General features: G+C 38.5%; 1 protein-coding gene across 2 annotated transcripts; it reads right to left on the reverse strand.

Moving 5' to 3' along the window:
• Positions 1–4,311: 4,311 nt before the first annotated feature.
• On the reverse strand, positions 4,312–24,775 carry LOC112048570 (poly [ADP-ribose] polymerase). Of its 2 annotated transcripts, none has more exons than XM_024086151.2 (21): positions 24,619–24,775; positions 24,326–24,461; positions 19,822–19,963; positions 19,001–19,158; positions 18,376–18,557; positions 17,547–17,760; positions 17,286–17,391; positions 16,483–16,669; positions 15,711–15,930; positions 14,911–15,015; positions 14,405–14,510; positions 13,679–13,841; positions 12,866–13,022; positions 11,412–11,570; positions 10,448–10,584; positions 8,978–9,114; positions 8,327–8,487; positions 7,390–7,510; positions 6,924–7,083; positions 5,911–6,087; positions 4,312–5,255 (listed from the first exon to the last, which is right to left on the reverse strand). In XM_024086151.2, the coding sequence occupies exons 2-21, from the start codon at positions 24,434–24,436 to the stop codon at positions 5,183–5,185; spliced, it is 2,976 nt and encodes a 991-aa protein (XP_023941919.1). In that variant the 5' UTR covers positions 24,437–24,461; positions 24,619–24,775; the 3' UTR covers positions 4,312–5,182. The 2 variants fall into 2 exon arrangements, with proteins under 2 accessions (XP_023941919.1, XP_023941920.1); XM_024086152.2 differs by having other exon boundaries at positions 24,326–24,544; positions 24,619–24,768.
• Between the last annotated feature and the right edge of the window lie 1,398 nt (positions 24,776–26,173).

Below are 26,173 nucleotides of genomic sequence, written 5' to 3' on the forward strand. Positions count from 1 at the left end.
ACACAAAACACTAACCGCTCACGTAGGCACCTAATGCCTACTGAAGATAAACCTACCTCACCTTTTGTGTTGCCCTGTAAGTTTTTGTAATTTCATATTTTTGTAGTTTACTCCTTTCGTAGCTCCGATGGAGCTGACGTACACTTTTTATTTTAATTTCGTGCAGGGAAAAAAGTATTATTATTCAATATATGACATGTCCTTATACATATAAGAATAAGGACTCAGTTCATAGAACCTTTACACAATACATCAGTATACGCTTATGGATCGGATAGGGGTTTTTAAAATTAAAAATTAAAAAAAAAAACATTGTTTTTAATTTATTTTGTATTACTTTTATCAAAGCTCAAACGCTCCATTATACATTCTACTTGAGTTGAAAATCGCAAGGCCCGCAGGCAAGTAAAACGGAAAAAATTGCGATCGCGAGATGATCGTTAGTTAGTAACATATTAATTTGTGACTAAGTGGAATGTAGCCAAAAACGTCACAAAAATACATCAATTTTGTCCGAGTTTACAACAGATTAGTTACACATACGTCATCCACGTCATAGACATAGAAGATAATAGACGAGAGGTCCAAGACAAGTGTAAATAATTCAAACAGTTAAAAAACCTACAACAACCCAAATTAATTAAAAGCATTATTAATATTATAGTGTTAGGACACCCGCGATTTCGTCCGCATGAAACTTAATGTAAACTTTCGACTCATAATATTTTATTTTTAATTAAAAAAAATTCAACCCTTAAACCTTAGACCTTTGACACCTAAGCCTTAGACTAATTGGAAGGATTAAGGAACTCGCTAAGTACACGTTCTTTTTCTGTCAAAGTTTATGATCAACGATCTAATGTGATCTTAGACCATTAATAATTTAATAAGTTATTAATGGTCAAACAAACAAACAAACTCTTCAGCTTTATAATATTAGTATAGATTCGGAATCGATTATAAGGTGCCCTCCAATAAAAAATTCAAAATATCTTCAATGCGCAGAATTGGACCTGTTAAGGTTATAGGGGTGTAAGGGGGAGGCTAGTACCAGTCAGTCTCCCCAACTGCCAACCTCACCTGCTCGTGGTGCACCCTGCAGATGGACCGACGAGGCTCTGGCGACCGACGAATGGCGGTATATCCATTCCCACAGGCTAGATTACGAAATGCCTCAGGCCGGTGTCGGGCAGCAGCGACACCGGCGCGAGTAATCTAGCACTGCGCTGACCAACCCGCATGCCCAGCGTGGTCAGTACTGGGCAAAACTTTGTATGGACGGCAAAAACAAAACACAGCCCCTAGTCCCCGGCAGCCCCGCTATTCCTGGCTCTGGCAGCGGTTATGGTAACGGCGGGGCAAGGGGTGTTAAGAATCTCCGGCAGAGATTCCGCTGCCAACCCCGACGACTAGACCTGGCAACATACAACGCACGCACTTTGAGGTCCGACGAAAAGGTCATCGAGCTGGAAGAAGTTATGAGCAAGTTGCACTGGGATATCATAGGATTGTCTGAAGTCCGAAGAGAGGGGGAGGGCTCGATAATCCTTGAATCCGGCAACATGCTCTACTACCGGGAGGGCGACCAACAGTCCCAGGGTGGTGTCGGATTTATCGTTCACAAGTCCCTCGTGAACAATGTTGTAAAAGTCGAGAGTGTGTCGAGCAGGGTAGCGTTCCTGGTCCTCCGAATTACCAAACGGTATTCGTTGAAGGTTATACAGGTTTACGCACCGACCTCGACACATCCCGACGAGGAGGTAGAGGTATTGTATGAGGATATTTCTAAAGCCATACATGCCTCAAACTCTTATTACAATGTTGTGATGGGGGATTTTAACGCAAAGCTGGGCGAACGTAGCGGTTCAGAGTTGAAAGTGGGACGATTTGGATATGGGCAACGGAACGATAGGGGCCAAATGTTGGCTGACTTCATGGAGAAGGAGGGCCTCTTTATGATGAACTCCTTCTTCAAGAAGCCACCACACAGGAAATGGACCTGGATGAGCCCCGATGGTTCCACGAAAAACGAGATCGACTTCATCTTGTCTACCAGACGGCAAATATTCAACGATGTTTCTGTGATCCATAGGGTGAAAACCGGTAGCGATCACCGAATGGTTAGAGGCACGTTGAATATCAACATTCAGCTGGAACGGTATCGACTGGTGAAGTCTACGCTCCGACCTACTCGTGCCCATATTCAAAACCCCGAGTCCTTTCAACTAGAACTGCAGAACCGCTTTGATTGCCTAGCAAATTGCGAAACTGTGGACGATCTGAACAACAGGTTCGTGGAAACTGTCCATTCCGTTGGGTCTAAGTTCTATAAGACCCACCGTGCGAAAAGAACCAAAAAGTTCTCGGACCAAACACTTAAACTCATGGAAGAGAGGCAAGAAATGAGATTACAGTCTTCAGCAGATGCGTCAAAATACCGACAAATCAGTAGACAGATCTCTAAGTCGCAAACCAGCGACTTGCGAAATTTCAATACCGAGCGTATTAAAAATGCGATTGAAAATAATCGAGGCTCGAAAGTTTTCGCCAGAGATCTGTCTATTGGACAGAGGCAGCTGACGCGTTTGAAGACCGAACACGGTAATCTAATTTCTTCCAAGCCCGAGTTATTAAGTGAGGTCGAGAAGTTCTATGGACAGCTATACACGACTACTCAGCAGCCTGTTGCCAATTTGGCTAAAGACCCCAGAGCCAAGTTGACCCGACACTATACCGAAGATATCCCGGACGTCAGCCTATACGAGATTAGTGTGGCTCTCAAACACCTGAAGAACAATAAGGCGCCAGGTGAGGACGGAATCACAGCAGAACTCCTGAAAGCGGGTGGAAAACCGATACTTAAAGTCCTTCAGCGATTGTTCAATTCCGTCATTCACGAGGGCACGACGCCTGAGGCGTGGCATAGGAGCGTGGTGGTTCTGTTCTTCAAAAAAGGTGACAACACCTTGCTGAAGAATTACAGACCCATCTCGCTGCTAAGCCATGTTTACAAATTGTTCTCGAGAGTCATTACGAATCGTCTCGCTAATAGGTTTGACGACTTCCAGCCTCCCGAACAAGCCGGTTTCCGAAAAGGCTTTAGTACCATAGACCACATCCATACGCTGCGGCAGGTTATACAGAAGACTCACGAGTATAACCAGCCACTTTGCTTAGCGTTTGTGGACTATGAGAAAGCCTTCGATTCGGTGGAAACCTGGGCTGTGCTAAGGTCATTGCAGAGATGCCGAATTGATTACAGGTATATCCAAGCGTTGAAGTGCTTGTACGAAAACGCCACTATGTCAGTCCGTATTCAGGATCAGACTACGAGGCCAATCCAGTTGCAGCGAGGAGTGCGTCAGGGAGATGTAATCTCTCCGAAGCTATTTACCGCCGCACTGGAAGACGTCTTTAAGCTTCTGGACTGGAGCGGACTTGGCATCAACATCAATGGCGAGTACATCACTCAACTGCGGTTCGCGGATGATGTAGTCATCATGGCACAGACTCTGGATGACCTTAGTACCATGCTCAATGACCTCAGCAGCGTTTCTCAACAGGTGGGCCTGAAAATGAACATGGGCAAAACAAAAATAATGTGTAATGCTCATGTATCGCTCCACCCAGTTATAGTTGAGAACGCTGCACTCGAAATTGTAGACGAATACATATACCTAGGACATATGATCCAGTTAGGTAGGTCCAATTTCGAGAAAGAGGTGAACCGTCGAATCCAACTCGGCTGGGCTGCATTCGGGAAGCTTCGCGACATCTTTTCGTCCGAAATTCCTCAGTGTCTGAAGACAAAAGTCTTCGAACAGTGCGTGTTGCCAGTGATGACCTATGGTTCCGAGACTTGGTCGCTAACTATGGGCCTCATAAGAAGGCTTAGAGTCACACAGAGGGCGATGGAACGAGCTATGTTAGGAGTATCTCTGCGTGATCGAATCAGAAATGAGGAGATCCGCAGAAGAACCAAAGTCACCGACATAGCTCAACGAGTTGCGAAGCTGAAGTGGCAATGGGCGGGGCACATAGTTCGAAGAGCCGATGGACGTTGGGGTCCCAAAGTGCTGGAATGGCGACCCCGCACTAGTAAGCGCAGTGTTGGCCGACCCCCCACCAGGTGGACTGACGACATCAAGCGAGTCGCAGGGATTCGCTGGATGCAGGCGGCTCAGTATCGTGATGTTTGGAAGTCCCTACAAAAGGCCTATGTCCTGCAGTGGACGTCCATCGGCTGATATGATGAAGGTTATAGGATTAGGGTCTTATAGATATCTATCCATGTTTGCAAATAAAACGCAGTTATATTATTACAAATGAACTTTATTAGATTCAACATAATTACTGTTTGCAACATTCTTAACACGATAATGAAAATGAAAAAAAAACAAGTGTGTTTTAGGTCACACTACTGAAGTAAAACTTCTTTCAAAAATCAAAAACAAAGCGACTTCTATGAGCCTACGGCATAACTGTATAAAGTATACCGAACGGGCGTCCCCTACCTCGGGATCTCCTCCAAGTGGCTCGCTGCAGGCGCAGGCACAGGCACTTATAGGCCGTACAGACTACTTTAGTATTTTAGTCGAGTACAAACAATTTTTGGATTTACCGCCCAAAAATCGTTGGTACTCGACTAAAATACTAAAGTAGTCCGAACTGGGCCTTACGGCCTTTAACGCCGCCCCGCGCGTACTGCGATTGTTCGCTATTCTGCGCCGGAGCCACCGGATTTGACTTTACACAAGTCCCTTAGGCCCAGAGGCCTCAAAACCGAAAGGGGTTGGAAGAGCTTACCGGGGAAACAAGATCTCCCGCGACTTACCCGGGTAAGAAGGCAAAGCCTCGAGGCCATAAAGCATACAAAAAGGGATTGTTTCGAAGTTCTCTAAAAACGCCATCTATTGGTAGTTTAAAATAACCTCTTTCACTATGGCTATGGCAGCACGCATCATAAAAGCCTCGACCGATAACACTTTCGCAACGCATTCACCAAAGTCAAGCGTGCGTAAAGAAGTTTTACTTTAAAAACAAATCACAGATACAATTAAAATGAGTAATGTTAACATTTATTATCACAATACTAATGGAATTACAAAAATAATCAATATTCAATGACTAACAATAAGACAACTGGAAACAAATGCTTAAACAAAATAATGTAGCAGGTCTCTTAGTATGTATAGTTAAACTGCATCTGTATTAAGTATTTCACGTTCACTTGTGCAACGTCGTACACGATGAATCTGAAAACCTATAAGGAAATATATCGCATACGAAACCTATAGGTATAAAAATGCACATTTAAATAAATACCTTCTTTTAATATCTGGTCTGGTCAAAAATAATATTTCACCTGATGTTATGTAATTATGTACAGGTTAATTTTACCCATACCTCTGACGATTCTTAAAAATGCAAAAGGATTACCAGCAAAATCTCTCTGTAACTTGCTTAAAGACTTTGGCCCCACCAGAATTGCAGCAAGTTCTGTATTTGAATGGGTATCCAAAGCTGCTCATTAGTCTGGCAAGTTCGGTAACACTCCCATGATATGCGGGCGACGAGGGGAAAGACTGCGCGCGTGTGAAATCGTGCGTGCGGGGAAGTGAGGTGCGTCAGTCGTGGGTTTTTCATTCATCGGTACACGCCACCCTGGCCGCAAGTGTTACAAACGAAGTTGCCAAGCTATAGTAGGATTACCTTACAAAATTTGGCTAGGCATGAAGAACAACACGAGCGGAGAAGGAATATTAGTTAACTGTCAAGGTCGTCCTTAACCCTACACCATTGGTCACAAGTCCGGGACTCTGCTCGGAGATATTCTGACACACAACGGCCCTGGCATTCGCACAGTGAATCAATGGAATGCTAAGATATTCGTCTCAATGTAAAGGATACTCGTTGTAGAGCAGCGACGTGTTGGCGGGCGCGGTGACGGGCTTGCCGAGCGGCACCACCACGTCGCCGGCGATGGTGCGGCTCTGCGCGGGGTCGGGCTGCGTGCGCCCCTTGCCCCACACCGAGTGCTTGCCGCTCGGCAGCTGCGTCACGTACTCCGCCTGGCAGCACTCCTTCCTGTATACGATCACGGGATTGTTGTAATTGTAATATTTAATAAAGCAAAAAAAAAATATATTTGCCATATCTTATAAATATTTCAAAATTTAGACTACAGTCAGTGTTGTTATTATTATTACATATGTTATGCTCAAAGACCGAAAACGCTCAGTGAGCGGAAAAATAGCTCACAACGCGTTGTGGTTACAATAAAACATCCACATGGCGAAATTCGTGTTATGGTATTCGATCTCAACGCGTTGTGGCAATGAAGAAAAGTCATGACGCATTATATGTACGCGACTATAACAATTAATATGTTGTTCTTATACCATTTTTTTATAAAATCTATAAATTGAAAAATTAAGGATTTTCTTAAAACATTGAACTCCTGTTATATTACACCGCCTCTATTAATTTTTTCGAAAAAAAGGTATATTCCTTTTGGTATTATATGTTTATGTTGTGTCAGGCGTGAGAGTAAAATTTATCGAAATAATAATAATAATAATCATTTATTTCAGATTTCAAATCCATAGATTGTTAGTATATTATACTTATAGAGGGGACATCTGACGAGGCCAGACGGGTGATCAATCCTAATTAGGGACCAAAAAAAAAAGTATTAGTAGTAGTATATTAGTAACATTTTTATCTTACTTATTATATTAGTATAGTTAATATCATTGGAAATTTTATTTTATCTTAAACAATCAATCACAAACGCCATATAGCATACTTCCACACAGTCGCCTAGTATTGGGCAGTCAGGCCTAGCAGCCAATACTTTTAGGATGCCATTGCTGCTAGCACGTAATCTCTGTAATTTAATGAATGATTCTTCCAAAACTCACATGTTCCCGAGAGCCACTTCACTCAACAGCAGCAAGCCGACGTTGTTCTTCTTGTCAGTGCAGCAATAGTTGGCAGACTTGGACACCATGTCCGCAAAGTAGATGCCTTTGCCAAACATGTAGCCAGTCACAGGAGCTTCCGGTGGGGCAATTCTTAAACCTGTAAATTTACATTGTTTCTTTTTTATATCAGGTGAATTTCATTCTTAAGTTTTGTATAATTTTTCATCTTACAAAGGCCAGAAGCCCTTATTCACTAACTTTGATCTATTAACCACCTAATATAATTAACATCAAATATATAACAAGCTCATTTTGCAATAAATATGTTTGTCAGCAAAATCGGTTCAGCCCCATACAGAGATAAGTCCACAACCATGGGTTCGATTCCCGATGTTTACTTTGGGGCCAAGTAGTGATGTGTGTATTGATTAAGAAAAAAAAATTAAATTAGCATAATGATTACCTTGTGAAAGTATACCAGCAAAGTTGGTAACTCTTGAGCCGTGCCACAAGAGCCTTCTGTTGTGAAGCTTCTTAAATGCTTTGAATCTCTTCTCTTCTCCTTCACGGACCACCTTAAATACCTGCCATCCAAATACCATTCAGTAAGTATAAATCTTAGATTAACAGATGTTATTTTAATATCATCATCATTAACAACCCATATACGGCTTACTGTTGAGCACGAGTCTTCTCTCCGAATGAGAGGGGTTAGGTCTTAGTCCACCACGCTGGTCAAATGTGGATTGGCTGACTCCACACACATAGAGAATTGAGAAAATTTTCAGGTATGCAGCATTCCTCACGATGTTTTTTCTTAACCGTTTGAGAAACGTGATATTTAATTTCTTAAAATGCACATAACTGAAAATTTGCATGGTGAACCCATGTAGTAATATTTCATGTAGTCCTAATCCTATCCTACTAATATTATAAACGCGAAAATTTGTATGGATGTTTGTTTGGATGTTTGTTACTCTTTAACGCCGCTACTACTGAAGCGATTTGGCTGAAATTTGGAATGGAAATAGATTTTACTCTGGATTAACACATAGGCTACTTTTTATAACGAAAAAAACCATGGCTTCCCGAGATTTGCGAAAACTGATGATATGAATATTTGTTATTCTTTCACGCCTCGACTACTGAACCGAATTAGCTGAAATTTGGTATTGAGATATATTATAATATATTATAGCATGGATTAACACATAGGCTACTTTTTATCCCGGAGTAATCCATGGTTCCCGAGGGATTTGTAAAAAACTAAATTTCACGCGGACAAAATCGCGGTTGTTCGCTAATTTAATATATTGGTGACTTGATTCTGTACCTATATGGTATGTGATACATATTTCTTTCTTTATTTCTTTTTTTCTTAGGACAAAACTATGACTAACCTCTTGCACTTTGAGCGTATAGTTAGAATGTGTGGCAGCGTGCGTGTTCCTCACATACTCCTCAATCATCGCAAACTCGTCAGACTTCTTGTCCAACGGACTGATCTCCGCCTTCAGTTTGCGGTAGTGCGCTTCGATTGGACTGACATCTTCTTCGTTATCTGTAATTATATTACACTAATATTACAAATATGAAGGTGTGTACGGATGTAACACTCACGCAAATATTTCTGAACGGTATTTTCTGAAATTTTGAATAGAAATAGATTACACTCTGAATTGAGTAATTGTTCTAATGTAATTTTTAAGTATTCAAAATCGTTAATTCTGTACTAGGACAGCACAGCTGTGAGGCTAACATGCAACCAACGAGATAATCTCGAGAAGAGAAACAGCCAAAATTCAACCAACGGCGGCGCAACCGGAGATACCACTATCTCTTTCATTGCGTTGATACGAAAGAGACTGGGACGACTCTGACGCCATTGGACGAGATTTTCTCTATAATTTCTTTTCACTTATGATCTTTTCACTTATGATCGCATGTTAGCACCTCTGGTGTCACAATTTTTCACTTTATTCACGCCGGGTTAATGTAACTTTCTTTTCATTTATAAATAAAATAAAATAGGAGTAACTCGCAGAACTTACCTGATTTAAGAAGACTGTAAGCAATTTCAATTTCCAACAAGTTGTTCAGCATTTCAGTTTTATTTTTAATGGTATCAGCATTATTTAGTAGCGGAGGGTTATCTGTGCCAAAGTTGTGTGGCACCAACGTGTAGAACCTATGAATAACATACAAATACACTATGAGAGAGCCGTGATAGCCCGGTCAATATGACCTCTGCCTCCAATTCCGGAGGGTGTGGGTTTGAATCCGGTCCGGGGCATGCACCTCCCAACTTTTCAGTTGCGTGTATTTTAGGAAATTAAATATCACGTGTCTTAAACGGTGAAGGAAAAACATCGTGAAGAAACCTGCATACAAGAGAATTTTCTTAATTCTCTGTGTGTGTGAAGACTGCCGATACGCATTGGGACAGCGTGGTGGACTATTGGCCTAACCCCTCTCGTTCTAAGAGGAGACTCGAGCTCAGCAGTGAGCCGAACATGGGTTGATAACGACGAATATGTCCTGTCTAATTTCGACTTACTATTATTTTTACCCGACTACGGCGAAGCCAAAAGGAAGGGTGGACTAGTGGTAGAAATTTTGGCAGTCTATGTATGTATGTATGTATGTATGTATGTATGTATGCTTGTATGTTTCACTGTAGCACCTAAACGACTGAACCGATTTCGCTGAATGAGGTGTCGAAAGATTCGTATTAATAGCCCAGGTGAAGTAAAACTATATAAATTTTATCAAAATTTTGTATGACGGAATTTAACCTCAGAATTTAACCTCGAAGAAAATAATTATCTCGTGTTTGGTATCAAAGTTTAGGTCTTAGCGCACACAGTACAAATATTTATAATATACATATACTAATTTCACCCGCGTGGATCATGTTTCCGTAGAGATATGGTGATAAAAGCCTATAGCACTCGGGGATAGTGTAGCTTCCCAACAGTGGAAGAATTTTTGAAATCGGACCACTAGTGCCTGAGATTAGCGCGTTCAAGCAACCAAACAAACAAACTCTTCAGCTTCATAATATTAGTATAGATTGTTTAAGTCAAAATTTATCTTTAAAACGCGGTTCGTGAGGTCCAGTCGTTTTATTTATTTATATCAGAATGCGACTATGTAGATATTGCACGGCTAGTGTGACTGATAGGAAAACGGAAAAGTATTAAATAAAAACTATAACCCGATACCTATACCTGAAATATCTTTCTTTGTTTTGTTCTTTTTAGACAAGTAGGGTTAAAAATTTTTAAACTTCATTTTTTATAATAAATCGTGAACTTGAACTTGATTTTTTGAAATTATGGTGGGTGTTTGTTTATGTATTTCAAAAAATCACTAATAATACATGGGAGAAAAAGACCTTCCAACTAGTAGTAATGTCTGTGGTAGGATTGGGTATGTCGAGTATCAGGTCTGGAATCAAACCCACGATCTCTTTGTCCAGCCCCCGTAACTGTGATGACGATTATTATTATATGACATACCTGTTTGTGGCGTCAATGATTTTGTTCTCATTTATTTTCCCTTTTTCCAGATGTTGGAGTAATTCTGACAGCACATTGTATCCAGCTTTTATTTGCTTCTTGGACAGTTTTCCCAGAGGCATCTTCTCAGTGTCAAGCTGTAACAGACAAGTGATGTTGTTTATAGTAAACTTAATTTAATTAAAAAAATAATATAATATCTCAAGTCGTTAAATAGTCATTAAATTATTAAAAATTTAGGGTAATGATCTGAGTGTGAATGGCCTTTGCTCTAACTAAACTAATTGCAGAACTCGACCGAATCTCTGCCTGGTAACCTGGATTGGATTATTAGTGACGGGGTATGGTTTTTAATTAGGGTAAGCACTAGACATACAAATTATACAATCTGGAAAATTTCTTCTATAATTCAGACTAGTAAGTATAATAGTAAGTATGCATCCCCTAGGACAGGGCATTCTTGCATGTATGATGTGCACGGTACTGAGGATTATTAACGAAGTCTGTCTGTTTATATCTCTAAAACGATACTATAGATAGACAGAGATGAAGACGAATTTGAGACCTCGCACTGTAGGTGTAGAGCTTTAAAACACGTTTTATTTTTTTTTCAAAATACAGATGGATTTTTGACGGCCGCCGTGGCGCAATGGTATGGGCGGTGGATTTATAAGACGGAGGTCCTGGGTTCGATCTCCGGCTGGGTCCATTGAGGTTTTCTTAATTGGTCCAGATTTGGCTGGTGGGAGGCTTCGGCCCTGGCTAGTTACCACCCTACCGACAAAGACGTACCGCCAAGCGATTTAGCGTTCCGGTACGATATCGTGTAGAAACCGAAAGGAGTGTGAATTTCATCCTACTCCTAACAAGTTAGCCCGTTTCCATCTTAGATTGCATCATCACTTACCATCAGGTGAGATTGTAGTCAAGAGCTAACTTGTAAAGAATAAAAAAAAACACTTACCTCAAATTCTAGAAGCGTTTTTTTCATGGTGTCGATATCAAAGATCCTCGTTAGGAGCTTCTGTATGGGCATGGCGAGCTTGCAGCTCTCGTCGATGGCCATGTTGGCAGTCGGCTCGTCGCCATAGTCCACGTCGATGGGATAGTACGCCTCTGGGAACTAATTAATATGGTCTTTTATAAAAATAATAAAATAATTGATTAGCAATTTTTAACTGACTTCCAAAAAGGAGGAGGTTCTACGTTCGGCTGTATGTATGTTTTTTTTATGTATGTCCGGCGATATTTCCGTCATTTATGTTCACAGTTCGATAGGAACCATAGTTTATGTTTTAAAGGGGTAATGTCCACCTGCCCATACAATGTCGGCCCTGGCAACCCTGGTATACCCCCAAACGAAAGTATGTACGGCCTCCGTGGCGCAGTGATATGCGCGGTGGATTTACACACCGGAGGCCCTGGGTTCGATCCCCGGCTGGGTCAATAAAGATTTTCTAAATTGGTCCAGGTCTGGCTGGTGGGAGGCGTCGGCCGTGGCTAGTTACCACCCTACCGACAAAGACGTACCGCCAAGCGATTTAGCGTTTCTGTATGATGCCGTGTAGAAACCGAAAAGGGGTGTGGATTTTCATCCTCCTCCTAACAAGTTAGCCCTCTTTCATCTTAGACTGCATCATCACTTACCATCAGGTGAGATTGTCAAGGGCTAACTTATAATAATAATAATAAAAAAATCCCTTGAATAATAATACATTCTATTTATAACTCTTCTAGGGAAAAATGTTCACAGATGTACTAAACCGGCGAAGGAACATTTGAAGCTGTATTATATTTTTTGTATTATTTTTTTCTGTTACCAACATGCTTAACAAAAAAGAAAACTAACAATCAACCAATCACAAGTCTTCAATCAATATTGTAATACTCAGGCTGTATGGTCAACGATCTTAGCTCGTCCCCGTTGTGGACAAATTAAAGATGAATTTAAAATGTCGTAAAACGTTGTAGCAAACTTTTTTAATAAAGTAATGATTTCATTATAAAAGTAGAATTGTCAATATTTTTTCAAAGCTCCTTTATCTGTACTGAAGTGCAGAGAATATTTGCCATATATTTAACCAATATTTCCAATCTCCTCCAATTATTACTGTTAGGAGTGGCTACGACAATAGTCCAGCAGGTGGGTATCAAACCACAATGTCTCGGTGACAAGTCTAGAACCTTCACCCTGAAGATATTAAGGAACTGAAGATATTGACGCCGCGCGATCTCACCCCCGTGGTTCTCGTTCCCGTGGGAATACGGGGATAATATATAGCCTATAGCCTATAGCCTGAATTAATGGGCTATCCAACACTAAAAGAATTTTTCAAATCAGACCAGTAGATCCTGAGATTAGTGCGTTCAAACAAACAAACTCTTCAGCTTTATAATATTAGTGCAGATTCATATTACCTTTACAAAGTCATCCCTCATTTCCCATGGGTTTTGTGTGCGCTCCATGTATAAGTCCTCGAATTTCTTGATGGCCATGTCCAGGGTGCTGCAATCCTCAAGTTTATTTCCACCGATGGGAGTGCCAATTCTTCCCCAAGATCTGAACAGCCAAAACCTAAAACAACCACGGAATGTTTGGTTTATTTTATTGAGGTAGGCGTGGTTGCATTTTTTTTACCAACCACGCTACTTGAAGCAAAATTAGGTTCAAACTATACTATAACTTATATACATAGGTTCTAAGCAGAAACCCTCAACTTTATAGTCATGGTTTCCACGGTGTTGTGTTGTTTTCGCAGGCATCTAAAGATATATTCAGGTACGTCTTTAGTGTTAATAAAAGGTTGACCACAATAAAGCAATATGCAAGCCGCCAGCATGTGAAACATAAATTTCACTTCATTGTCATGCAAAACGTTTGTTTTTTTGTTTAGGATAAATCGACCTCTAAAATATTCCACTTTTATTTATATATATATAATACATCACGAAATATCGAAAACAACTTAACATACAAGATGAAACCTGGCAGGGAGGTTTATAGTTAAAGTATTTTTTCAGATAGTATGGAAATGGTGACAGTTCGTTTCACTTTTGAAAGTTTGTCTCGATTTAAAAGATTATGAACATTATACAGGCGATTGTCACCATACCCATGCTATTTGAAAACACTTTAGTAGACGTATTTTGCAAGGGGGCCGGATTAAGGAGGTCTAATGGCGGACGAAACAGCGAGCGGTACGCGTATATATTTAAATACTAATTGCGTACTTGTTTTGTGTATTGGCCTTTAGCACTTGCAGCTTATAGTAGGAGTTCTTCCCCGCGACCACGTCGGTCTTAGACAGCACTGTGGTGTACTTGGTGCGGTCCGGCGCTTGGTACACGTGGGCGATGTCCGCCACTCCCGAGTCAGGGTCCACTGCGGTACCACCTGTCCGAATATCACATAGATATACAAAACAACGAAGAAAATAGTTCAAAGAACTGATGGACGCTGGGATACATAAGTATGGCGACCCCGCACTGTAAGTCTGGCGTGGGGTCGATCGGTGAAAACTTGGTAAACCGGTGGGCGGTGACATTAAACGTAGGACTAATGATGTTAAATACTGTTAGATGTGTTACTAAAAGAGTAAATTTCCACATCTCAATGTTAGTTGTCGTCAAAAACGAACGTTATGTAAACAAATAATACCGAAATGTCGTCTACAATGTCGAGTGTCTGAACACACAGTACAGGAAGTGTAAAAACTATATATACATAAAAAAAATAATGGAATTAAAGACAAAATTGTGCATGTGTGCGCTCAGTTTTGTAGCATATTATTTGGATCACTTTTTGCGGTGATTTTGCAAGAACGTAACTGATCTGTAGTATAGAATTATCATTGCGTAGGACACATATCCGCATCGCACATAAAATTTTATAAAGTTATAAAATAATTACATAAAATAAAAGAATAAAACAAAACAAACTGCAAGGTGATTATTTACCTCGTATTTTAAGTTTCTGGATTGCAGATTTTGATTTTGTATACTGACTACCAGATTTTTGTATCGACTTTCCGTCTATGACGTCTTGCGGTACGCGTTTTGTTGGCTAAATAAAAAAACATAAACATTAAAAAATATATACCTACGTATATTTTAACAATATTTTAAACAGTAAGTTTTGGCAGTAAACTTTAAACGTTACGCCATTGTTGGGTAAAATAAATAAGCTTAAATGGATGGGTTTCTTAACCACCGTCAGACTACAATATCGTAACAGTTCTATACTCTATAGTACAGTATTATTGTCTAGATTGTCAGATATCTGTGATGTTAGTACATCACAGATATCCAATCGTATGAAATTCGAGTCCAATCCATAGGAAGTGGTCTTAAATAAGATATCAAGGTTTTACCCACTCATACATACGAGTAGTCAAGTCAAAGAAAATGCTAGTAACAGAAGAGCAGTATTAAATTTTAAATTAACTGTTATGATTCGTACTTACGTCAGATCCCCATCCAGCAATGTTGTTTTCTTTTATAAGCTCAAGTGTTTTGGTGACACTGCCTTCTTTAGGATCAATCAAATCCAAGAATGATTCATCAACAACCTAAAAATATAATCTTGTTCAGATTTACTACAAACTTTCAGTAAAGGATTTTCCTACCAACACTTTTTAAAGCAGGTTATCGGATAGTGTAATAATAATGTTTGACTTTGAATAGATGCGTACCACCACGCCTTATTCCCGTAGCAGAGACCATAAAAATATTTCCTTGCTACTATCATTGCATATCTCCCTTTTCCTTCATTTAGGATACTCTTGACCTGCAAGGTATCTTGGCGTACTATTCAAATTCAGTCACTTTTTATTTTCGTTTTTGCAATCATCTAATATTGTGTTTTCAACGAAAGAGACGAATATCAACAATCCATGGATTGCCCTTGCGGGTGCTGGGTACATCAAGTGGCAGAGAAATAAAATTCATGGACTTATGACCAAAGGACGTAAGGTTAAGGAATTCCTAGACAATCGATCCATCGTTTTTGCCCTTTTTTTACAGCATTCAACTATACAAAAAGGTATTTTAACAGAGCTCTTTAAGCGACGAACGCGCTAACAACTATGAAACAACGATTCTTTGGAGACAGATTTCAGTTATAATCGCATTAGATCGCTGATCATATACTTCGACAGAAAAGTCTAGCGAGTCAGGTCCTATACAATAATTGGTCTGAGATCGTTGGTTGATGCATGCTAAAACGAAAGGTGTGGTTGTAACAAAAATAAATAAGAAACTTTACCTCTACATCTTGTTCCTGTATATCCAGCATCTTGCTAGGCATCCTCTCCACATCGTTCTTGGTGCTGACGACGGCGGCCAAAGTGTCTGTGAGTTTGCTGACGACGAGACCGCCTAACTTCAAGATGCGGTGCTTCACTTCCTCTTTGGGAGCTTTCAATTTGCCGTAAATGAAAAACTGCAGATTCTTCAGTGGTGGTATGGGGAGTTGTGACACAGAGCTAAAACGGAAAATATATTCAGTTATGTAAATGTTAACTTAACTTCAAAATGTACTTCGATATATGTACGAGCAGCACTGATGTGCCTTGACAAAACAACATATATTCAGGTACAGTGTTTTGTGGTATCCCGCCCAAAAATAAGATCCTTGCACATGGTTACATGTCTTTCTCTTGAAATATAAAAATAGTATACACTGTTTCAAATAAATAGTAGAAGACTAAATACAAAGAAGTGCTATTTCTCAAAAGTGGATATTTCTAAGATACAGTGTTTTGTTATAACAGCTATAAAGTTAGTCACCATAATATACTCGTAAAGTAAGACACTTTTTAACCTAGCAGGCGTCGACGACATTTATCTCGTCAAGAGAAAAGACATATTGTTGACCAACAGCGACGAAAGTGAAATATCGCTATCTCTTTCGTCCCAACACAACAAAAGAAAGAGAGCGAAATTTTCCTCTGCACATTTGTCTTTCTAGAGATGTACGTAAAGTCTACATGTAAATGTCAAATGTAAAGATTCATGAAAAGAACCTGTTAACCTACCTCTGAGATTCCTCTTTCTTCACTACAACCAAGGTGGGTGGAGGTTCGACCTCAAACACTCTATCGCTACATTTAACTTTGTAATTTTTCAAAACTGGAACATCTTTAAGCGATTTAGGAATCTTCACTTGCTTCCGTTTAGGTGTTTTTGTCGTGTATCTACATTTAGACCATTCACTCAAGTTACCTGTGAATTATGAAATACATAGATCAATCCAAAAAAGAAAATCTTATGAGCTGTAAATAACTTTTTATATATTTTCAAAATAGTGAAATGTATTTTTTCAAAGGGTTGAAATAATCTCGAACTTCCTGCAAGCATTAAAAAAACTAAAAGCAAACTGCAATGCCTTCATTCATTCGTATGATGGCAAAGGGGAGAGTTAATTAACAAATTTAATAAACCCCTAAAAATGCGAGTTCCATTTACCCATCGCTCCGTACTATGTACATTGTACATACTATATGTAAGAAAGAAAGAAAGAAAAGTTTATTCAGAATACACATCATACAAAAAAAAAAAAAAAACAAAAAATTAAATACATTGCAACTTGCATGATGTAATCCTAAAAGGGTCACCACTGAGCATATTGCAGTGTCCGTAAGGATACCGCGCTGATCTTCCGTGGAGCCATTAAGGTGACGTTTATCGGTACTTACTTTACTCGTAAATAAGCACTATATTTTTTATATGATTTCAGTTTTTAGTTATTTAACATCTAGCTATGCAGCAATGTATTTAATGTTTATTTATTATGTGAACATCATTTGTGTGTGAAAATAATTTTGGCATAAGAGCTTACCTGTACATTTGTAAGAAAATGTATCCAAAACCAGTTGGCCATTCTTACAATCAGGACAGGGTTTAGGAGCGCCAAACGTTAATATATCAGCTAAATGGTCCAGACACTAGAACATGGACACACACATATTGTCATAAAAACATACACAGACACACACACACACGTAAAACATGATTTAAAAATAAAAAAGACTTGGACTTATATGAAACTCTGTAAGATTTCTATCTTTACTGTAAGAAAACAGGTGATCAAAATTTAAACCTCGTCTCGGCCCTTGGGAATTTCTTGAGAATTTTCTTCAAGTAAATCCTCAATTTCTTGTTTGGATATATCACTAAGTCCATTTCGAAATTTGTGGAATGTTTTATTTTGCTTTTCAATTTTCTTCTGCAAATCTTTCTCTTGTTTGGCATCAACTTCATCTTTTGGTTCCAGTTTTAGTTTTTTTACCGGCATATCATCAGGTGCACTCGCCCTAAAATTTCAACAGTTACAATAGGTAATTCAAATATACTCAGAGGCACAATTATATGATTGATAATTGTGCCTCTGAGTATATAAATGGTGATTGCCCAAAACTGACCCAGTTGAAATGAAAAATACCAAGAGACCTAATTATATAAATGTAATAAATGTAATGAAATAACATTACTATTATTATTTAGAAAGAAACTTACAAGTTGAAAAATTAACTTATTTAAAATTTTTATTTATGTATTAACACGTTCACTGCGGCGCTGATTTTTCTGTACTTTACTCTGGTGCGTTACGAGGTTTCTTGACCTCATACTAAAACTTTATGTGGTGTGATGTGATCCGTCAACCTCGTATCTCTTGAAGATGCTGGACTTACGAGGTCAATTGACCTCGCACCGCAGCGAACGTGTTAACAATTCAGATCTGTTTTATATTATATGTACTTAATAATAAAATTGTTGATGTATAAAATAATAAATTAATATTAAAATGTTAATTAATTAATTTTACTAAAATATTAACGTGCTTACACAAAATATTACTGCAAGTCGTCACAAACTATCCATTTAGGCAAAAGAAAAAAAAAATTAAAACAAATACTTAAATGACATACTTTATTGCATCCTTAACCATTTGCTGGTCATCTTTGCTGAGAGTCTTGAACCCTGGAATGTCCTCTCCACCGGCAAGGAACAAGAACTCATTCTTCTTTTCAGCAAAACAATTAACATGGTGCCACATTGGGTGATCCCCATACTTAGGATCATAACCAAGTTTTGATACTCTTACTTCATCCTAAAATATATCAACACATACTCGTCATTATACAGGGTGTCCCATAATTAATGGACAAAACGCAAACAGTAGATACACTACCTCATTATCTAGATTTTTGGAGTACTTTTTAAATTAGTTTTAGATAATTAGGTGGTGTATCTACTATTTGCGTTTTATTCATTAATTACGGGACACCCTGTATACTTATCAGTCAAACAGTCTCAGAGACTCATTAGTCCAGTAGTTTTCCTGCAGCAATAGATCATGATCATGATCAAACAATTAATTTCAAAAAGAGCCCAAAAATGTATGGAGCATGAATGATCTCCTTTAGCGTTAGATGTTACTGAATTAATACCCCCAGCATCTTCTAAAAAAATATATAGCCAACATAGAACCTCCGTCTTTATGATTATATAATTATTTAGCTTACATAACAGTTGAGTGTAGACATTACTTACCTTACAAATTTTAATATCACAATGTTTACAGGTTGCACGGCTTGATTTGGCATATTCAATCGAATAATTAGAGAGTGCTGCCTTTTCACTGTTCTCCCTTTTTGATGCTTTACCTTTTTTACCCTTCTCAGCAGGCATTACTATACCTGATGGATTTCCTAAAATACAATTTAGAATTAATTGTATTAATAATTATTATAATTGTGCTAACTGTTTTAGATAAGATAATAAGAAACTTGTACCAAATAAGTACTGAGCCCACATACATGTGTGTAACTACATTTAATGCATGTGATATAATCATTTAACTTTTGTAATTCTTACAGATTACACAATATAATAATAAAAAAAATTCAAATGGAATTTACCTACAAATTTTACATTTTCCTAATCATAATTATTTATTAGGCAGGCTTAAAGCAAAACAATTAAGGGTGTGGTTCAATCCCCTGCTGCTGGACTATTGTTGTACCCATTCCTAACACAGTCTGTTACTAGTTGAGAATGGATCAAGAATATTGGTCATATTAAAAAAAGGTAGATTAAGGTATGTGGTGAAGAGCAGTGGCGTGCACTTCATAGATGCAAAACTGCAGTGCCTACCTTAAGGATATAATTATATACAAACCTATGTTGAATATCAGAACAGTTGGACAAGGAATGTTTAAATTTTCACATAATTATATTGCATACCCTAGTTGAAAAAATTATGCACGCCACTGGTGAAGAGTATTTCTTGTTGTAAATTATTTTTCAGATCTTTGTGTTAATAAGTTCATGTAGATAGAATACTAAATATGCTACTAGTACTAATTTCATACCTAACTGGTTTTTTATTCTTGTTTGATCATCATGTTTCAGTTTGTTGAAGTTAGCAATTTCAGCAATGCTACCTGGAGATTTCTTCTTAAAGAAACAGTCTTCATGGTGCCAATTTGGCTGTTTGCCATCATGAAAGGCTGACTGAAAAGATGAAAATGAAACAACAATTACATACATTAATAAATTATAATAATACATATTATTATTATCTCTCATTTATTTATTACTTCTTTTTTTTTTAAATTTTCAACAATATAAGTATAAAATACAAAACATTATTAAAAATTTATAAAAAAAAAATTCACCCTCCCGCTGCGGGACATTTGAGTGTCCAAGCAACCGGTGGTCAGGGCTCCAGAGTGAGGAACCTCCTCACAATACGCGCCGTCTCAAGAATCACTGCCTTTTGTATCCGACTCTTGATCCAACAGTTAAGCGAAAGCTTATTAAGGTGTTGGTCGAAGCTTTTCGCTATAAGACCATTGACTGAAACAACTATCGGAACAATAATAGTTGACTCAACATTCCACATGGCGGTAATCTCGTGAGCAAGGTCCAAGTATTTTGATACTTTTTCCTTTTCGGCTTTAACCAGATTATCGTCATGTGGAACAGTAATATCAACAATTATTGCACGACGCACTGACCGATCGACTAACACTATATCAGGTCTATTGGCTACAATATACCTGTCAGTGATAATCGTTCGGTCCCAGTAGAGCAATGCACTGCTATTTTCAAGAACTGACGCTGGGTCGTACCTATAGTAAGGCATCTCAAAATCGATAAGGCCATATTGAAGAGCAAGCTGTTGGTGGATTATCTTGGCTACTTGATTATGTCTGTGCAAGTATTCGCCGTTAGCAAGGTGAGAACACCCGGACACAATATGCCTGAGGGACTCCCCAGGACGATGACACGCTCGACAGATGTCTAGAGTGCCATCTTTCATAATGTGTTTCCGGTAGTTTCTCGTCTTTATAACTTCGTCCATAATTGCACAGACAAAACCCTCGGTCTCCCCAAAGAGGTCACCGAATTGCAACCAAGACACAGATGTTATTTGATCTACATCCGGCCCAGTAAGGGCCTTGTAGAATCGTCCATGCAACTCCTTGCTCTTCCATATTGCCACACGATCTGAGTTACTGATTACTATAGGCTTGCGCCAGTTCTCTTTGCCTAGGGATAGCGGGGTAAGTCTAAGCAACGACATCCTGAAACATACTCACATTCATCTTGAGAAAATGATCTCTGAGATTGCACACCTCACGATTATGGAGGTTCTTGGCGTTTAAGAAGCCACGTCCTCCACACTTGCGAGGGATGTACAATCTCATTACAGATGAACGGGGGTGATGCATCCGGTATGACGTCAGCAGTTTGCGGACTTTACAGTCCAGGGAATCCAGTTCGGTTTGAGTCCACTTTAGAATGCCAAAAGTGTATATGAGTAAGGGCATGACCCAGCTATTGAAGGCACGTACCTTGTTACCGCCTGATAAAAGACTTTTTAGGACTTTTTTCAGGCGGCCAAAGAAGCGTTCCTTCACTACCTGTTTCATATTCCCTGCCTCTATACAAAGTGCTTCTGTCATTCCAAGGTATTTATAGGTCTCGCCTTCAAGGAGTGATCTGAGAATGACAGTTTCTGAAATAACTATATTCTCGGAGCTCACTATCCTTCCTCGCTCTACATTGATGACCGCACACTTGTCTACACCAAATTCCATCCTTATGTCATTGCTAAAGGTTTGAGTAATCTTCAGCAATGACACTAGGTCTGTACGCTTTGATGCATACAGTTTGAGGTCATCCATGTAAAGCAAGTGGGATATGAGCTCACCACCCCTGCGAAGGCGAAAGCCTAGCCCTGAATCCCGCAGTAAAGTACTGACAGGATTAAGAGCTAGACAAAACCATAGAGGGCTCAAACTATCGCCCTGGAAAATACCTCGCCTAATCCCTATCAGTTCGTTCGATTCAGAACACTCAGAAGCGCCTGGGTGACGAAGAACTGTCATCCACTGTCTCATACATGACTCAAGAAAAGAGCATAGTGTTGTATCGACCTTGTACAACCGCATGACCTCCATGAGCCATGAATGAGGCACTGAATCATAGGCCTTCTTGTAGTCTATCCAAGCAGCCGTGAGATTTTTTCTGTTTCGCCGAACCTGTTGGCAAATAGCAGTGTCTATGAGGAGAAGTTCCTTTGTACCACGAGACCGGGCCTTACATCCATTCTGTGTTGGGGCCAAAATATGATTTGCATTTATATGCATCGTTAATTTTGATGACAGAATGGATGTAAGGAGCTTATAGATGGTGGGTAAGCATGTTATCGGTCGGTAGTTTTTGGGGTCTGTGGTACTTCCGGATTTGTGTAGCAGGAACGTGACACCAGTTGTTAAAAATGCCGGTAGCGATCCAGTGTCAATGGCATTTTGAAATTGCACTGCCAAGATAGAATGGGCGCTACGAAACCATTTTAACCAGAAGTTGTGCAATCCGTCCGGTCCTGGGCATTTCCAGTTTGACGCCGGACGAATTGCACAACTTACATTTTCTGTAGTAATGGATATCGGAATCATTTTTTCCACCATTGCACACTCTTCCTTGACAGTACTCATCCAATCGCCTTCAGTGTGGCCTACGGGGGCCGACCAGATGCTACGCCAGAAATCTGACATAGCATCAGAAGTCGGAGGTTCCCCATCTGTCACACAGACACTGGATCGTTCCCAGTTCCTGTACACTTTCCGTTGGTCACTTTGGAAGATCCTATTCTGATTATACCGGTCAATACGCTCTTTATAACGCCTAATGCGTTGTGCCCATGCATAGACTTTCTGCTTCAAGAAGTCAATGCGTTCGGTGACACAAGCCAAGTACTGGAACGGACGTGTGTCAGTCCCAGCAAAAGCCTGAGTCACAAATCGCATAACTCTAGGGCGATTGTTGCCCTCCTTGAAGCAGATTAGCTTAGCTATGAGAGTTCTAGTCAGTGTGATACGCCTTTCGATTCTGGTCCGCCAAGCTGGTGCTTGACCCGTCCTCTGCGGAGCCGTGCGTGGTTCAGGGAATTTGACACCCGCAATACGACACGCCGCAACGGCTCCACAGAATAGAATCGAATGCGTATCACTTAGGTCCTCAGATGTTACGAGATATTCACCTAAAATCTGATCTAGAACCCCCACTAACGGCATATTTCGTCTATGTACAGGCAAACGAGGCAATTTTGGTCTTAAATTAAGAGGCATGTACCTATATGTCATAATAGAATCCTCCAAAGTTCATACATATACATTGTTATTAATGAAAGAAGAATTTCACAATTACATTTTGATAAATGATGACATTTATTATTTATTATACAGGACACTTCATGCAGGATAAAAGGGATAAATGGAACAGGGACGTGGTATTCCAGGACAGGAAAAAGAAAAAGAGGTCACCCCTGCCAAAGATGGGAGGATGACCTCAGACAGACAGCAGGAGGCACTTGGAGAAGGAAGGCAAGAAACAGAGTACTGTGGAAGTGTCTGGAGGAGGCCTATGCCTGAAAAATCAGCAAATAAAGGCTTTCATTCACTATTTTATACATAATTATAAATGAAATTAACAATTTTAATAATCATTTCATTCATTTCAATCATCAATTAGATAAGAAGATTATAGTAAGATAAAATGTTTAGAATTACTAAAACAATAAAAATATATTCACAATTTATTTGAATCTTTTTCTGACTATATTCATAACAAAATAAGTCAATATTGCTCAACAATGACTATCTATCTTCCAGGAAGTCTCATTAAAACCTGTTCAGCCATTTTAAAGATTAGAACAGATATAGTCACATTTTTTTTTATATATATATACGATTAAGTTATGCGCGAACACACATAAAAATATATATATATATATATATACAGGGTGATTCGGTCTTTAGTGCGGATATTTTTTTTCGTGGTTCTGTATCATTAATAGAATATAAATCTACAAACAGTTCGATACATTTTATGTATTTTTTTTTTTAATTTATGTCTCTAAAATAACAAAATAATGTACATATTATTACTAAACAAGATATATTCAGCTTAAAAGTGATCTGGTGACGTCCTTTAGGTATCAAACGAAAATAAAATAAACGCACAATAGGAAGACCCTAAAATTCTGTTCAAAAGTAAATAACTTTAGCTAACGATAATTTTGTTATTTTTGAGTTAAAAAAAAAAAGAAAAAATACGTGATCATTAAATTTTGTTTATGTACAAAATATAAAAATATCCGCACTAAAAAAAATTTCTTCCTGTATATATATATATATATTTCGTATACTTCACTTATTCACTTTAATTTTACTTTAAATACCTATATATCTAAATTGATTTGATATGAAGAAGAAGAAGAGAAGAAATTACAGAAATGTGGGAATTATCTAGAAAAGGACGTTTCGCGAAAAACATTACTTTCAAAAAGCCGCTGTGAAACCTTACCTGAACCATTATAGCTATACGTAGAGTTCCTTGATCAATTTTTTGTTTACATGCTTTACAAGCTGCTCTCCCAGATTTTGCATATTCGGCTTGATACGGTAAATCAGCCATTGCTTAATGCTATAATTTCTAAAACCTAAGATCCGCCAAACAGAAAAATACATTAATATTGATAATAAGTTAAGTGACATTTATCTGCTGCTCACCGGCCGCATAGATCTGCAAAAGTTTAATTTCAAGAAAACACACATTAGGAGCATAATAAATAGTACGTAAGTACAGAAATTACCTACCGCAAAAAAAAATACAAGAACCTGGAACACACAAAATAATACAATTTGTTGTTGAAAAATATACAAATTATAAATAAATTGAATTGAATTTTAAACAGGATTCAACTCGTTTTGCAAATCTACACAGATATGCACAAAACATTCAAAACAAACGGCTGATACAGATATTTATTGCAAAGATTCTTTGATCTTTCAAAGAGTAAGTCACAGATTACTTTAAAATAATATACTCTTTGACTTTTTAGACCCAAATTCATCAACAAAAAAGTCTGTCGGTATTTGAAGGGGACGAAGTAAACTCATACATTGAAAATTTTTAACATTATTCCATACCTTAGACCATTAATAACTGGACGCGGTTCGCATCCAAATTCACCAACAAAAAAGTCTGTCATTTTTTGAGGGGGACGAGCTTAGTCCATTAATAACTGGACGTGGTTCGCACCCAAATTCACCAACAAAAAAGTCTGTCATTTTTTGAGGGGGACGAGGTAAACTCACACATCGAAAACATTTAACACCATTAAGTGTATTCTGTGTCCATACACTACACACAACTATAAATTTGACTTTATTATTCCTTACATTATTACATTAAACAAGTTTTTAAATTAATAAGAGTAACAGTTTTAATTTTTTTTTTCTATGTTAGTATATTGTTAGTGTATCTGTTTTAAGTTTAGTATGTTAGTGAGTTAGTCTTATTTCTAATTAATAAAATCTATTTAACTAGTAAGTTGAAATTTAAATTGAGGTATAGCTCGCGTTTCGACCTCTAGTGTGAAGTCAAACTACTGCTTGCATATTTACTGTGACATTGCTTAGACTATCCACAGATTAAATACATAGAATATTCGATTATTGATCGATGTTTGGCTGTTTCGTCAAAAGAATCGATTATTTTTATAAATTGTTTTTATTAAAAAATTGATAAAATTAAGGTTTAAATACTTTCAAATGAAACGTTACTCCATCTTTTACTAAACTACAAGTTTTTGGCCGTTTTTTATGCCATTTAACTACACAAACCGGCATTTTTAGGGAGCTCCTTACACGACGAAAACGATTACAACAATGAAACATCGATTCTGTAGCAACAGTTTTTATAAACGAATTAGATCATAGATTTTTGATCTTTGCCAGAGGGGTAACGGTTAGCGAACCACGTCCAGTTATTAATGGTCTAAGACTTATAAGTATAAGGTCTTTGTACAGTACACAACCTGTGATAGCGGTATCTTTTGAATTTGATTGCGTTGGCTTAGGTTCGTTATTTTTTCACAGCTTTAGTAGGGCCAGTAGGCTCTTGAGTAAATATGTTCCTTGGTAGTTGAAAAGAGAATTTGAGAATTTCAGCTTGTTATCTCTTATCTCCAAGCGCTCCTGAGAAAAAGGGTCTTGATGACAATCACGTGACCTTGTGTGGTTCGTTTTTTCCATGTGTGGTACGGAACCTTAGTTAATGGTCTAAGTACGGAACCCTAAAAAAAAATACATAACAGCCACAGATTAATAGATACATAATAGCCGTGAGCCGTCAAGTGTCACTGTCAGT

This window comes from Bicyclus anynana, chromosome 7, assembly GCF_947172395.1.
Source record: "Bicyclus anynana chromosome 7, ilBicAnyn1.1, whole genome shotgun sequence".
NCBI classification, from domain to species: domain Eukaryota; kingdom Metazoa; phylum Arthropoda; class Insecta; order Lepidoptera; family Nymphalidae; genus Bicyclus; species Bicyclus anynana.

Excerpts from the sequence above, each read along its gene's own strand:
- LOC112048570 (XM_024086151.2), bottom strand. The coding sequence starts at position 24,436 with ATGGCTGATTTACCGTATCAAGCCGAATATGCAAAATCTGGGAGAGCA. Across the intron at positions 16,670-17,285 it reads ATTTTCTTACAAATGTACAG|GTAACTTGAGTGAATGGTCT; the intron begins GTAAGCTCTTAT and ends CATAATTCACAG. Across the intron at positions 7,511-8,326 it reads ATACGCTCAAAGTGCAAGAG|GTATTTAAGGTGGTCCGTGA; the intron begins GTTAGTCATAGT and ends TTTGGATGGCAG.